This window comes from Fukomys damarensis, unplaced genomic scaffold (assembly GCF_012274545.1).
Source record: "Fukomys damarensis isolate Sample0158 unplaced genomic scaffold, DMR_v1.0_HiC HiC_scaffold_17, whole genome shotgun sequence".
NCBI lineage: Eukaryota > Metazoa > Chordata > Mammalia > Rodentia > Bathyergidae > Fukomys > Fukomys damarensis.
Genome location: NW_022900929.1, coordinates 77,065,902 through 77,080,148, shown reverse-complemented (window position 1 = coordinate 77,080,148; position 14,247 = coordinate 77,065,902). Strand labels below are relative to the sequence as shown.

Sequence of the window (14,247 nt, the reverse complement as noted above, 5' to 3'; positions counted from 1 at the left end):
TTTTGACGCATGATTATATAGGGTTGGGGAGGCTTTCCCTTTTTATTGATGCTATTTTTATCTTTTGTTTACTATTGGATATTATTGGGGTACTTACTGGAATAGGAGGGTACTTACTGGAAATTAAGGGGGGAAGTTCAAACGGTCAAGTTCCTTTGTCCAAAGAACTTTTGATGAATCGATTAAACAATTTTATATTTAACAAAGCATGTGTTTAAACATATGATTTTCTACCTATCTTAAGCAACTATTGGGAAGAAGATAGATTCATCCTTGGGTCAGAAAAAGAGGAACAGAGAAACAGGGAGGAGGTTGTTACAGCCCTTTGCCCAGAAAACATGATCTTTATATTTTGAGTGAAAGTCAAAGAGGGAGACCACCTTGATCAGAAAACTTGAGTCTTACAGTGTGTGTGTGTGTCGGGGGGGGCATGTTGTAGTTCAGGCAGCACTCAGAATATTTTACTTCTCAATTGAATTTAGAGGATCATATTATGAGCTGGGTGTGGTGATGCATACCTGTAATCCCAGTGCTTGGAGGCTGAGGCAGGAGGATTGAGTTTGAGGTCAGCTTGGGCTGCGTAGTGACTTCAAGATGAGTCTGAACTACATAGTGTGATCCTGTCTCAAAAAAAAAAATCACATTAAACACTAAAGAAACCCTAAAGTGAATCATAAACTATGCCTCACCAACAATTAAATAGAAATAAAATGCTAAAACTTGCTGTAGAATATAAAGTAAAATTTTAAGTAACAAGAAAATTAATATACCTGCCAGTTTATAAGATTAGACTAAGGGAGATGGATTGTATGGAAAATTCTTCATGAACTAGGTCAGGGTGGGTGTGGTGGCATATGCCTTAATCCCAGGGCTCTGGGAGGCTGAGGCAGGAGGATCACAAATTGGAGCCCAGCCCAGGCAATTTAATGGTTTAATGAGAGCCTGTCTGATGCCTAGCAAAGGCTGGACGTAGCTCTCTTCTTCATCATGCTCTGTTTCATGTTGTGTGTCCCTTTCTCATCTTTAAAGTGCATCTGATCGAACCAGGAAGTTAACCATGTAATGTAGGCCTTCTGTAGGGACTAGGTCTTCGTTCAGCGGTTAATCATGTGGGTTCATCTGGTTAGAGTAGTACACTTTGTTTCACATCGTCCTTCCCTCCCTCCCTCCCCTGGTTCCTTCTTCCTCTTCCTCCCTTCCTCTCTCTCTCCCTTTCTTTTGAACTACTGGAGGTTGAACTCGGGGCCTTCACACTGAGCTACAATCCCCAGATGATTTTGTTGTTGTTTTTTTTAAGTGAAGCTGAGCTTGAATACTCTGCTGTGTTTTCTTACTCCTTAGCACGGACTGACTTGAAGTACATTAGACTGTGTCGAACAATAGACATGTGTTGTCCCCCAACCCCAGAGGCAGGAAGTCCATCTTGCCTGGGTTCTGGTGAGGGTCTTTTTCCCACCTAACAGATGGCCGCTCCTCATTTGGCTTTTCCTTGGGTTAGGACCTTGCTTTTATGACCTCATTTAAACTTAACTCCCTCCCAAAGTCTCTGTCTCACATACTATCCTTTGGGTGCTGGGACTCAGCATATGAATTGGGGTATGTGTGGTTGGAGGAGGACAAACAGTCAGAATAGCACAGGAATAAGATATTTCTCATTAAAAATATTCTAAGAAAGTCATATATTGTTGATCATGTGTCTTAATAATTCCCAATGTCATACATGTAAAATTCTCAGATTGGGAATACTTCCCAAATTACCAAATATTTCTGTATAGTGTGTGTTTTTTTAAGGGCTTGACAATTTCTTAGGAAAATAACCAATGCTGGCCTCCCCTATGTTTCGATCCAGGTGAGGTGGAGAGGGTAGTGAGAGAAAGGTAGATCTTCAGTTGGATTTCTCTGCCGTGTTCCTCCTTCCTCCCCTTCCCACCTCTTACTGTTGTGGAAGGGCTTCCCTTCTTTGCAAAGTCCTTTGATCTCATTTTCCTATACCCTGAACAATCAGGGGAAAGTACAGGAAAAAAAAAAAAAAGACCTCGGACAACCAAGAGATGTTTTGTCTCTTCTACTTTGAATCAGTTTATCAGTGCGCATGATTCATAAAACTCTGCACGGAATGTGGCCATGCTAGCTACTATGATGAATTCTTTTGGAGTAGCAATGTGATTGTTTCTATGCTTCACATTCATATGTTCCTTGGAGTGAACTATAACTTCGACAGATGTTAATAGGAATCTTGTACTCACAAAAGCTCAGGACACATACTTTTAGTAACAAACACATTAAAGGTTGCATCCTCACCATCCAATCACCTCTCTTGCCAATTGAGTTGAGACTGGATATTGACAAACTGTACCCCAAAGTCAGGTGAGGTGGCACACATCTGTAATCCCAGCGCTCCATCGTTCTTAGCCATGTGTCTTCACTGTAAAGATTTTTCTTTTTTAAATTTAAACATTCAGTGTACCTTTTGACACTGCCACCCTTGCATTTTAAAAAGTCAAAAGCACTTTCTTTTTACCTGAATTGATAACCCAGCAAGTCAATTTGATAGGAGATGGGGTGAAGGAAGTAGAGGAAGATAATGGGATTGACTCCGTCCTTGTGTAACCTCACCCATTCCAACCACTGAAGACCAGGCGTCTTTGTCCGTTGCTGCCTTTAGACAAGCAGCCCTGAGGCCTGGAAGGTGGTATCTGAGAATCTTCTGGAAACTTCCAGATCTGGGATCAATCAGCCTTAAAAAGCAGGCCCAATCTGTTCCTGAGTGTCCCTGGGGACAGGCTCCCACTGCCCCCTGCCCCAGGAGAATTGGTGGCTACCAGGATTGTGGGGGCAAAGCCCTTCCTCCTCTGTGGAGCCCTGATGGGGTACAGTGCTCCCTGGTGGAGAACATGGGGCTGGGTGCACGGTGTGGAGAAATCTGTGGAAAGAGAAGGCGCGTTGGGGCCACACTGGAATCAGGATGGGGTTGGTGTGAGGGGTGGGGTCTCTGCTGGGTAGGGGGTTTGGGCTCAGTCGAAGATGCTAACATTCATTCTGGGCAGAACAGGGCCTTTCTTTATGTTGGGGTGACTCCAGGAGAAAGGCTGACTGATTAAGACACTACCATAGGCAGCTTTGACCTCTTTATTTTGTATCCTCATTTGTTGTGCCTGATTTCCCCCATGTCATTAAATAACTGTTGTGTAATTTTTCCCGTTGGCAGCATGTTTTCTCAACTTATAAAAAAATATGGAAACAAAAAGGTTATGGTTTCATCTCTGTAAACAAATCCAGTAATTACCATAGCTCAAGTTACTGCTGAAACCCTCTATATTTCAGTGTGTGCGTGCTATTGCTGTTGGTACTAAATTTCTACGCATATCCTGGGAAGTTAATCCTGAATTAGGAAACAGCGAAGCTGATTAAAATAAAATTGAGCTGAATCCATGATTTTTATATTCATTAGATTCAAAATTTCTGTGAGGATATGGGCAATGAAAAGTGAATTATCTTGGAGTAAGCTGAAAAGCAAGGGAAGCTGAAACAGTGGTAAAATGTGTGTATTCATTCAGGGAGGGTCTCAGTGAGGCTTGTCGTGGTTTCTGTTGATCACAATTCCATATTCTGCTCCTGTAAAGCGACTTTTACTTAGGCTGCACAAATGCACTTCTTTTCAGTCTAAAATGGATACGAAGCCAAGTGTAGTGGAACATGGCTGTAATCCCAGCACTCTGGGTGGTTGAGGCAGGAGGGTCACAGGTTCAAGCCCAGCCTGGACAACTTAGAGACTTTCTGAGATCCTGTCTCAAAATCAGAATTTTTTTAAACACTGGGGGTGTAGTTTAGTGTGTAGGCCCTGGGTTCAATCCCTAGCACGGCAAAAACCAACCAAACAAAGACAAATAACTAAACAACAACAAAAACTAAGCATACTCTGAGTGTGTAGTTGGGTCAGTTTTGCTTCTTTGTTTTTTTCTTTTTACTTACAGTGATATTTTATTGTTTATTTTATAAATAAATGCAACAGAATAATAAATTTGCTATATTACCTTACACCATTGAGTACTCTCTACTTTCTAAAGTTTTTGTATGTGACCTTCACAGTATATTGCCACTTTAACTATGAGTTAATAATTAAATATAGCCTATCAGGTGTGCTCGCTTCGGCAGCACATATACAGCCTATCAGGCAAATAGTTTACTTAGGGATTTAAATTTGAAAATATTATTATTGATTTTTTCTTTTTTTGGTACCAGGGATCTAACTCAAGACCTTGTGCTCGTGAGGCAGGTGGTGGCACCACTGAGCTAAATCCCCAGCCTGAAAATATTATTGTTGAATAATTATTATTGGTATATAGTAAAAATTAAATCTCTCATATTTCATTGATCTTGTATTTTGCTCCAGAGTTAACCCTTACTAGATTCTTGTGCCTTCTTCTAGTTATTCTATATATTTGTAAATAAATAGGCAAATAAATATGAATAAGTAAATGACAACCAACACTCACTAAATGTAATTAAGTTAGCAGATTTTGTAGCACTAAGATATATCTGTGTTCCTGGGATATGTTTATTTCTGATATGGTGGAATATTACTTAACAGTTGCTAGGATTTTATTTTTGATTTTTCAATATTTATTCACAAAAGAAATGGATTTCTAGTTTATAGTTTTTGTGGTCTTTGACATCATGTTTATGTTACCTTTGCAGAATAACTGAAGAATGGAAAACCCTGTTCGGCAATAGCTTACAAAGAAAGTAATGGTCTTTTCTCAGAATGTTTGAAGAAGCCACCTGGAAAAAAAATCTTCTGTGTTAAAACCTTTTGGATATATTTTTTTTCTGGTACCAGGGTTCGAACTCATGACCTTGTACTTGTGAGGCAGATGCAGCACCACTGTACTAAATCCCTCGCTCCTGGAACTATATATTTTTTTCTATTGTTGAGTTTATTGGTACATTTTAGGTATACAGTACAGTTACATTCATTATTGGGATCTTGTACCTTTACATGACTGGTCTTGAGTCTCATTTTTTTCCCCTTATCCCTGCCCTCCCTTCACCCCCTCTTCCCCTCCCCATTTACAAACGCTTTATTTCCATTTTCTCCTATTTTTTTTCTTTTCCCTTATTACCTTTCCCCTACCCTTCCCATTTTCCTTACACCTTTAGCCCTTTTCTTCCTATTTCACATGATCAATTATCTTATTAGGATCTTATGTACTGGAGCTATATTTTTAATACTCTTTGTATTTTATTATGATGTATTTGATCTTTTTAGGAATTCTATTTTTCCCCTATTTTTGGTAATTTATATTTTACTAGAAATTGAAATGTCCATTGGAATTTAAAAATTTACTAGATTTAGAATTTAAAGGACATGCTTCCCCAAAGTCAAATCTATGGTCCCTTGCATATTTTTAAATTTGCATATTTACATTTGATCTTTTTACCATTCTAAAACTAAAAAGAAGCTTATCTATTTGATGCCATTCATTTAAAATTTTTAACAACATTGATGTACAGCAGTAAACCTTTTCAGCTTTCCTGTTTTTTTCTTTTTTGAAGAAAATTCTCACAATTATTTGTGTTCAGCTATGAATGTACACAGTCTTATATGCTTGCAACAACTCGAAGGGGGTGAATTCTGTTAACAGCACCCATTTTACATGTGAGAAAAATGACTCTTGCAGAGGCTCTACAATGAGCCTCCATTAGTAGCTGGGGAAGTTGAGAGTCGGGTTCCATCTGTCTGACCCCTGAGTATGAGCACTTAGTTTTACTACCTTGCTTTTCTTCCTTGTTTTTGTTCTTCATGTTTTCCTTTAATCATTTCATGTAGTTTTAAATTTTTGAGCGGAATGTTAATTTTCACTTTCTTACTGATTAATCTTTTCATAGCTGTAGATCTCCCTCTGAGTTCTGCTTCATCGGTATTATGGTCTGGATCTAAAACGTCCCCTCAAAGCCTGGTGTATTCAGAGGAGGGGCTTTTGGAAGGTGACTGGATCATTGGAACTCTAGATTCATCCGTGGATTCATCCACGGGTTAGTTCATAACCGAATGTGCCGTGGGAAGTGAGCCTAGTCAGAGGAAGTGGTTCACTGAGATGTGACTTGGAGGGTGTATTCTGGTCCCTCGTGACTCTGCTATCTCTGCTTCCTGACCTCACAGAGCGAGCAGCTTGCCTCCGGCACAAACTTCTAACACGCTGTTTCTGCCTGTGAGCCATAGACCATGGACTGAACCCTCTGAAACCAGGAGCCAGATTAAAACTCCTGTTTTAAGAGAGGTGGTCAGGTATTTTGTCCCAGCAACAGGAGAGTGACTAATATAATCAGCATAAAATATATTTTCAATATATTTTTTCAATGTTATTTTTTTGCTAAATAGCCTAAAATTGTATTATCTATCTCTTTTTTAAAGCTGGGTGACTTAGAGAAATTTTATTTTCCTAATGAGAGTTTTTGATGATGTGGTTTATATATTTGTAAGTAATATGTTTTAATGTTTATAATAAAATATCATACTATTTCTACATTTGGAATTCACTGAGTTTTTCTTCATTATCTAAAATATTGCTTGTTCTTACAAACATTCCAAAGATTTCTAAAAGATGATGTATTTTCTGTGGGCAAGCACCATTGTACCTATTTTGTTTTTCTTTTCCTTTTTTTTTTGGTACCAGGGATCGAACTCGGGACTTTGTGCTTGTGAGGCAGGTGGCGGAACCACTGAGCCAAATCCCTGGCCCCCACTGTACCTATTAAATCCATTTTTAAAATAAAATTTGATTTTTTCCTATACTTGATCTGTCAAAGATGGTGATATAGGGGAGCTGTTTCCCATGAAAATTGACTTTCTATGACTTCTTTTTTATTGCCAACAATATTTGTGTTATTTATGTCAGTACTAGGCTATTTGTTCACATAAAGCTCTTATGATTATAGCAACATCATGGCTATATCTGTTTTATAAATATAAAATAATACTCTTGTCATTCCTAATCTTTTCAGTCTTAAACTTTGAAATTAATATTGCCAACTATATTTTTGCTCAAATGTTTGCATGTAGTTTTGGTTATTCTTTTGCTTTTAGCTTTTCTTCTTTCCCTTCCAAATGTGGGTTTTTAGCTTCTTTGATATTTAGTTTTGAATATGATGTTTCTAGTTAGAACTTGCAGTTTTTTTTTTCATTGACTTTGAGTCTATTCATAAGAAAGGGTAATATGTATATATTTTCTGTTTCTTGTGTGTTTGGTTTTTCTCCTACTGTATGAGTCTATTTTACTGTTTGATTTTTCTCTTCTATAAATAGAAAATTATTTCAGTTTTCTCTTATGGATCACTTTCCCCACTTTTTATGCTCTTTGTGTACAGGCATTCACATGCAGCGTGGTTTTCCTTGTTTTGTTTCTGGTGCTGTTGCCAGTGCATCTGTGCGACCTTCATGGTGACACCCACATCTGCTTTGAACACCACCCCTCAAGCTGGGCATCTGCTCCTGACAGTGGCTTCTAATGTCTTAGTATCTGACAAAAGAACTCCAGGGAAGCTATTGCCTTCTGTCTACCGCCTGGTCTCGCCTCCAGCATTAAACGGAGGAGGCAGTGGCCTGCTCCTGGGGTCTTCTGTGGGTATTTCCTGAGATCTTTTCCTTGGGAGCATTGCATGCAAGCTTATCTTTGATGGCTTCCATCCATCTCCTCCCATGGACATTAAAGCATGTTTGTTTTTCTGAAACTGTTATGTGGCTGGCATCCTTCCTTGCTTTCCTGCCATGATGCAGACTTTGCCTATTTTTATGTATTTTTGGTTATTTCTAGGGAGACGAAGTAGGTGATGGAAAAAGAGATGCCTTTGCTCCAGTGTGTATGTGTGTGTACGTGTCTGTGAGTGTGTGTGACAAATATCTGATTATCCTGCAGCTAGGATATTTCCAGGGTATCCAGAGAGAAATACCAAGAAAATGAATAATTAAATGTATGGATCTGAGACTCAGGAAAGATCTGAGTTAGAAATATGAATTTGAGAGACACCGACGTGACAGAAGTCAAGTCATAGGGAAGAGAGGGACTCTTGGAGGAGGAGTTCTCACATCTTGTGGATTATCAGAATGCGCATGTCCCTCGGTCTCTCTCCCAGAGGGTCTGATATAGCAGGGCTGCAGTGGTCTCCAAGAATCTGTAATCTCTTTTTAAGCTTCCATTGAAAGTTTTCTACAACTCAGTATTAAAGGGAGACCTCATATGGTAACTTTCCCACTGTGGCCTTGTTTATGTAGGAAAGTTTCCTGTCTCTATGTCAGTGGTTATGTTTGTAGGGATAAGGACAAGGCCATTAACTGAAAAATGATGGAGATTTTAAAAAACCATTGTGAGGAAAGGATAGGAATGTTGTAACAGGGACTTAATGGTGGTTTTTGCAGAAAAGCATTGACTCTTCACTTGGGCCTGAAACTGTCTCCTTTGATACCTTTAACTTTGGGTCAGATTCTTCCTCAGGGTGGCACAGACCTGTTTATCATTTAAGGAGTGTGCCTAAAAACTGGTAATACAAAGTCCTAAATTTACCTAACTTCTCTGTATCCCCATTTGAAGCTGAAGACATCAAGATAAGAGTAACTAAGGCATTTTCAAGATTCCAAGAATGATCAGTCTTACAGGCAGATCACCCCACTGAGGCTGGCCACCCGCTGGCCCAATCACCTCATGACAGAAACCAAATTGTCCTCTTGTTATGGTTTAGATCGAAATGTCCCTCAAAAGTCTCATGTTGAGAGGTGGAGCCTGACTGGAAAGGGAGGGGTTACAAAGGGTGTGACCTGGAAGGGTATTTCCTCAGCTTCTCTTTGTTTCTTGGCTGCCGTGAGGTTAGCAGCCTTCCTCTGTCAGACTCTTTCATCATGCTGTTTGTGCCTTACATCCAGCCAACCATGACTGAACCCACTGAAAAAAATAGACCTCTTCTCCTTTAAATTGGGAATGTCAGGTATTTTGTCCCATCGGCAGGAAAGCTGACTAACGCACTCCTAGGGCAGTAATGGTTTCCCTGGTGCCATAGGACAGACCAAGACAGTGATCAGCCAGATCACAGACTGACCAAGACTGCTTGACCATGCGAATTTACTACTCCCTGTCTTGCCCTTCCCCTAAATAATCCTGAAACTCTTGTCATTACCCCAAAGACAGGGTGTAAGACACTGGTCTCCTGTTCCTTCCCAGTATGGCCATACTGATTGAATCCTTTCCTGTTTTCCCTACCACCTGCCCTGCTTGGTTATTTGGGGCAAATGGCTGAGTTTGGTTAATCCACATTCCCAGAGCTGGGGCTCTGGCCCAGGACTCTGGTAACAATGCTGTCGAGAAGCCAGCAGAAAGAGAGAGGACAGAGAATGTTGGACACCAATGCACAGGGCTGCAGACTATCCTCCTCCTGCTCAGAAACCCCAATGGTGATGCAGCGATGATGGGTGTTGGGTTACAGAGCTGAATGGAGCAGACAGCAATGACAGGGGCAATGGGGCCATAAAAACCTGCTGTCTGATCACAGCCCTATCTTTTCAGGTTTGTGCCACCCTAACTTATTCCTTAGGCAGCTGCTCTTGACCTCCCAGTCTCCGCTCCCTTGCTGCCACTCAACTTTCAACCTGGAACCGAGTCCTGGCTCACTCCGGTCACCCTCTTGGTCGTAGACCCTAGAAAGTTAAATAACTAGGTTAAAGTTACACGAATTCTTTTCCACCCCCAGGCACTGCACCCCAGGGCCCTGCACACAGTTACGTCTCTTGTTTCCCCAGGAGCCCAGACTGCTAGAGGAGGGCTGAAAAGCCACAGCCAGAATTTCCAGCTGCAGAAGCCCTGCTACTTCTCCCCTTTACCATGAACTTGTGTGATACCCCGGAGAAGTGTCAGGCCCTGAAGAGGCCCTGTCCCCTCTGTCCAGGTCACTGGTCACCTGAGATTCACGTACACAGGGCTCAAGAGGTTAATCTAGGGCCATGTCAAACAGTGGGCCCCAGGTATCCAGTGGTTTGAGCTTCCTTCTCCTCCAGTCTTCCTTTTGAGCAGACAGGCTGGGCTTGGGAACCCAAATCTTTTGTTTGCCTGAGGCAGGGTCTTGCAGTGTAGTTCGGGTTGGCCTTGAACTCACTATATAGCCCAAGCTGGCCTTAAACTTCAGCGATCCTCCGGCCTCAGCACCCTGAGTGCTGGGATTACAGGCTTGCACCACCATGCTGGGTCAGAAATCCTAATTTTGAATCCCTGCTCAAAACAGGCTTCAGTCAAAGCCACTGACTGAAATGTCTAGACTCACGGCTGGTTGGTCACTACACAGCAACTGTAGAGATGGCAGAGAAGAAAAATCATGACCAAGGCCAAAGCAAACCAATTTCAGTGCTTTTATTTGAGGTTCATTTTCCGTATATGTTTTCTCAGAACAAACAGTCAGAACATGTCAGGGAAAAAAATCAAGTCATTCACGAGAAAAATCAAGCTATTTTTTTGTTGGTTTGTCCATGTGATTAGGTATTACAGATATACTAACAAAATGAAACAAATCAGTACCTATATTCTACACAATTTGCAACTTTCTCCACATTTTAATTATTCTTTCAAGTCCATATAATCACTTTACAAAGCAACTAGCTATATGATGATTTTGGATATACTTCTTAGAAATGCTTTGAGAAATTCTGCTTTTCAATTAGACATATATATAGATTTCATCTGTACTGACCACTTAATTAGAAAAATGTACACAAAGGAACACCTGATGAAAATTTCAGAATGTTTAGCATGGAGGACACTTCCTGTTTTTGTGTTAAGAACAGCATGGTACTCATTGTTAATTGGTTCTGAGAGGCCTGATAAATACCAAAAAACAACAAATAACAAACAAGCTGTTTTGCTGGAAAGGGCAGCAATCAGGAGGCCACTGAGACCGACCAGCAAACTCTAGCTTGTACCAAACAAATGAAAAGTACTAGAATAAAACATTTTGCATCAAAATGCATCTTGTGCCAAATTTGAAAAGTTTCTAAGCTGATGAGTACCCGAGCGTGACTGTAATGAGAATGCGCTCCTTTCTGACCCAGTTAATAAACATCCAGGTGGCGGCAAATTCAACCTGTATGGCACCAAAGATCCCTCAGATCTGGCTAAGTATATTGTCTATTACACTAAATAAGCCCTTCTTTAGGTAACTGCTTTAAACACGTGGTGGACACCCGTGCTTCTTAAAGTTTTCAATTATTGATTTTTAAATCTTCTTTGTAGTCATAAGCCTCTCAGGAGGCCACAGGCTATCACGTATGCCACCCAGCTGGTCTTTTCCTTTGATGACCACCCGCGGGCACAGAACCAGCCTGCCAATAAGCGTCATAGAGACCTGCTGTGGATTGAGGCCTGAACTGGGGTCTCGCAGCACATACCATTAGAAGCAAAAGAGGAAGCCTGCTTGGAGAAGCTTACGGTCACCAGGGTGCTTTTCATGACTTTGATTAATTTCTTTTCTTTTTTGGTACCAGGGATCGAATTCAGGTCCTTGAACTTGCGAGGCAGGCGGCAGAACCACTGAGCTAAATCCCAGGCCCCTGACTAATTTCTTATTTACCAACAGCAATGACAAAATTTTATTTTTTTTTGTAGTGACCTTGGTTTAGAAACTCCTTTAAGTTAATGGGGGGAGTGGGAGTTGCCATTAACTAATAAAAAATCACCCCAAGTTTATGCAGAATCTGATAGGCTTGTCTCCAGAGGTTTGTGTATCTAATAGATCAGATTTTATAATGTGAAGTACTGGAACGTGTTTTTTTTTTTTTTAATTATTCCTATATCCAGTAAAAATGTATTCTCATCTTTCATGTTTTAAGAGTAAAATGTCAGAACATTTTTGTGATTTCCTCTAACCAGTAAGACAGGAGGGAGGTTTTTGGTGAGTATTTCTAGCCAAGCCATGTACAGCAAATCCGATATGGATCCTTTTCTTGCCACAGGAAGGCTCCTGATCATGTGGAAGAAAAAGAAAAAAAAAAAGAAAAAGTGAAACTTCCCACTGGCGATAACATGGCTACTGCTTCTGAACTACAGAATAATGGTGCCCAAAGCTAGAGCACCAGAGTTGTTTTGATTACAGATATTAAACGGATATATTCCTCAAGTAATACAAGTACCAATAAACCAGAATAACAGACTTAGGCACTGTAAAGACACAAAATGTACAGAAATGTAAATTCTTTCTCTTAAATTGGAGAATTTGATCAACTGATCCCCGACTTTGGTGGAAATAATTCCCCAACCCCAGTAGTTTAAAGCTGCTCTATTTGGGAGAGACCTCAGGACCACCAGCACCACCTTTGGGAGCCTTTCTGTCACGTGGGAGATGGACGGTCCTTGGTCTAGGCCAGGACGGAAGATGTGGTTTTCACACACAGGAGTCAGCTCATGAGGTAAAGACGAAAGAGCTGGAGGTTCCCATGGTTACCCGACAACCTCTAGTTGAGTGAACATTAATATGTGCAGGAAGCATACTCCTAACCGCCGTAGGGCCGAAGACTGGAGTGAAAGCGGGAAAACCCGCCAGCTTTGCGTCATGACGGCCTCTTCGCACAAGGCAAGGAGCCTCCCGAGTCCGCTATGGACTCCCTGCCAGGGGCGACCACCGTGTGTCTTGGGGTCAGTGTGGGCTGCTGGGAGGGAGCTCAGGGCCTCAGGTTCCTGGAGAGGAGCCCGGGTCCCAGAGGGAAGCAGGGCCCCTGGTCCCTTGGGTGTGGAGTGATTGGCAGAAAGTCTTAGGTGAGGCCTTCGGAAGCCCACGGACCCAACTGTGTGTGTGTGTGTGGGTGGGGGTGGGTGGGGTGGGCATTTGTCTTCCTTTGCTGCCTAAAATCCACGTGGTGCAATGAAAAAGAAACAACTTTCCTCCCGAGGACTGGAGAGCCGGCGAACCCACGCCCTGTCCAGCTTCTCCGCTCGCTCTAAGGCCTACTCACAGCACGATGAGATTGGCGGCTCGCGAGTGTTCCTGGAGGAGCTCGTTCAGCCGAACCTGGCGGTGACTCTGTGGACGACAGGCGGGCCGGTCAGTGTGGCTCTCCCCGAATTACCCGCGACAGTCTGTCTTCCTACCCCCAGGGGTGCACAGGCAGCAAGTCTCATTGGGAAAGTAGTTCTTAAAAATAATTACAGGCCGGGGCATGTGGCTCAGTGGTTCCTCCGCCTGGCTCGCAAGTGAAAGAAATTACAACGTGATTTAAAATTTAAAAAAAGAAAATAATCTTCCGACTTGAGAAATGTTAGAAATGTTGAAAATAAAACCATAATGCTTTGTGTTTGAATGGGCTTCTTCAATTTTAGAGCGAAAATGGAATCTTTTTTTTTTTCTTAGTACCAGGGATTGAACTCGGGTCCTTCTACTTGCAAGGCAGGCCACTGAACCGCTGAGCTAAATCCCTGGTCCCCAAAATGGAATCTTGATACTAACTTGATACGCTAGGAAGATGGATCGTATTTTACTCCATTTTTCTTTTCAGTTCTCTGAATATTTTATCAGACTGACTTCAACTAAAAAGCTACCAATAAACTGACTCGGAAAAGCATTTTATACATTGTTGGTGGGAATGTAGACTAGTACAATCACTATGGAAATCAGTATGAAGATTCCACAAGACACTAAAGCTAAAAATTCCATTTGCCCCAGGTAGGTATCTTCCTAGTTACAGCAATCCCTGCATGCCCATTTTTATAGCAGCACACTCATACGTATCCATGTATATGTGTACGGACCCTACTCGGCCATAAAGAAAAATAAATGCATGCCATTTGTAGGGAAACGGATGCATCTTGAGACTGTAATGCTGAATGAAATAAACAGAAGGTTAAATATCATGTGGTTCCCCTTATATGAGAAATCCAAAGTATAATTTAAAGAGCAAAGTAAAAGGCAGATGGTAGGAAACGGGAAGATAGATTTTGTGGAGCTAGGAAGGGCAAATCCTTTTAGTTCCCCAGTACCCAGGATCGAACTCAGGACCTTGGGCTTGCCAGGTGGGCATGGCACTGCCAAGCTAAATCCCCAGCCAAGGAAAAGGGAGCTGGGTTGGCAGAGAGGGAAGGACTGGGAGGGGAAAGGGAAGGAAAAATAATTAAGATATGAGTTGTTCTAATTTCCCCAGGTGATTGTAATGATTTTGTATTGCAAATATACCAACTATATATATTTTTTTTTCCTTTTTTTTTTTTTTTTTTTTTTTTTTTT

The 14,247-nt window shown here is 41.4% G+C and overlaps 1 protein-coding gene across 2 annotated transcripts in view; it reads right to left on the bottom strand.

The window, feature by feature from the left end:
• Positions 1-11,758: 11,758 nt before the first annotated feature.
• Slc12a1 (solute carrier family 12 member 1) overlaps positions 11,759-14,247 on the bottom strand; it is a 78,323-nt gene continuing 75,834 nt past the window's right edge. For both annotated transcript variants that reach the window (XM_010632479.1, XM_010632478.1), the window contains exons 26-27: positions 12,983-13,050; positions 11,759-11,994 (exon numbers count right to left, since the gene is read on the bottom strand). In XM_010632479.1, coding sequence (XP_010630781.1) covers positions 11,859-11,994; positions 12,983-13,050 — 204 coding nt within the window. In that variant the 3' untranslated portion in view covers positions 11,759-11,858. The remainder of the gene's footprint in view (positions 11,995-12,982; positions 13,051-14,247) is intronic.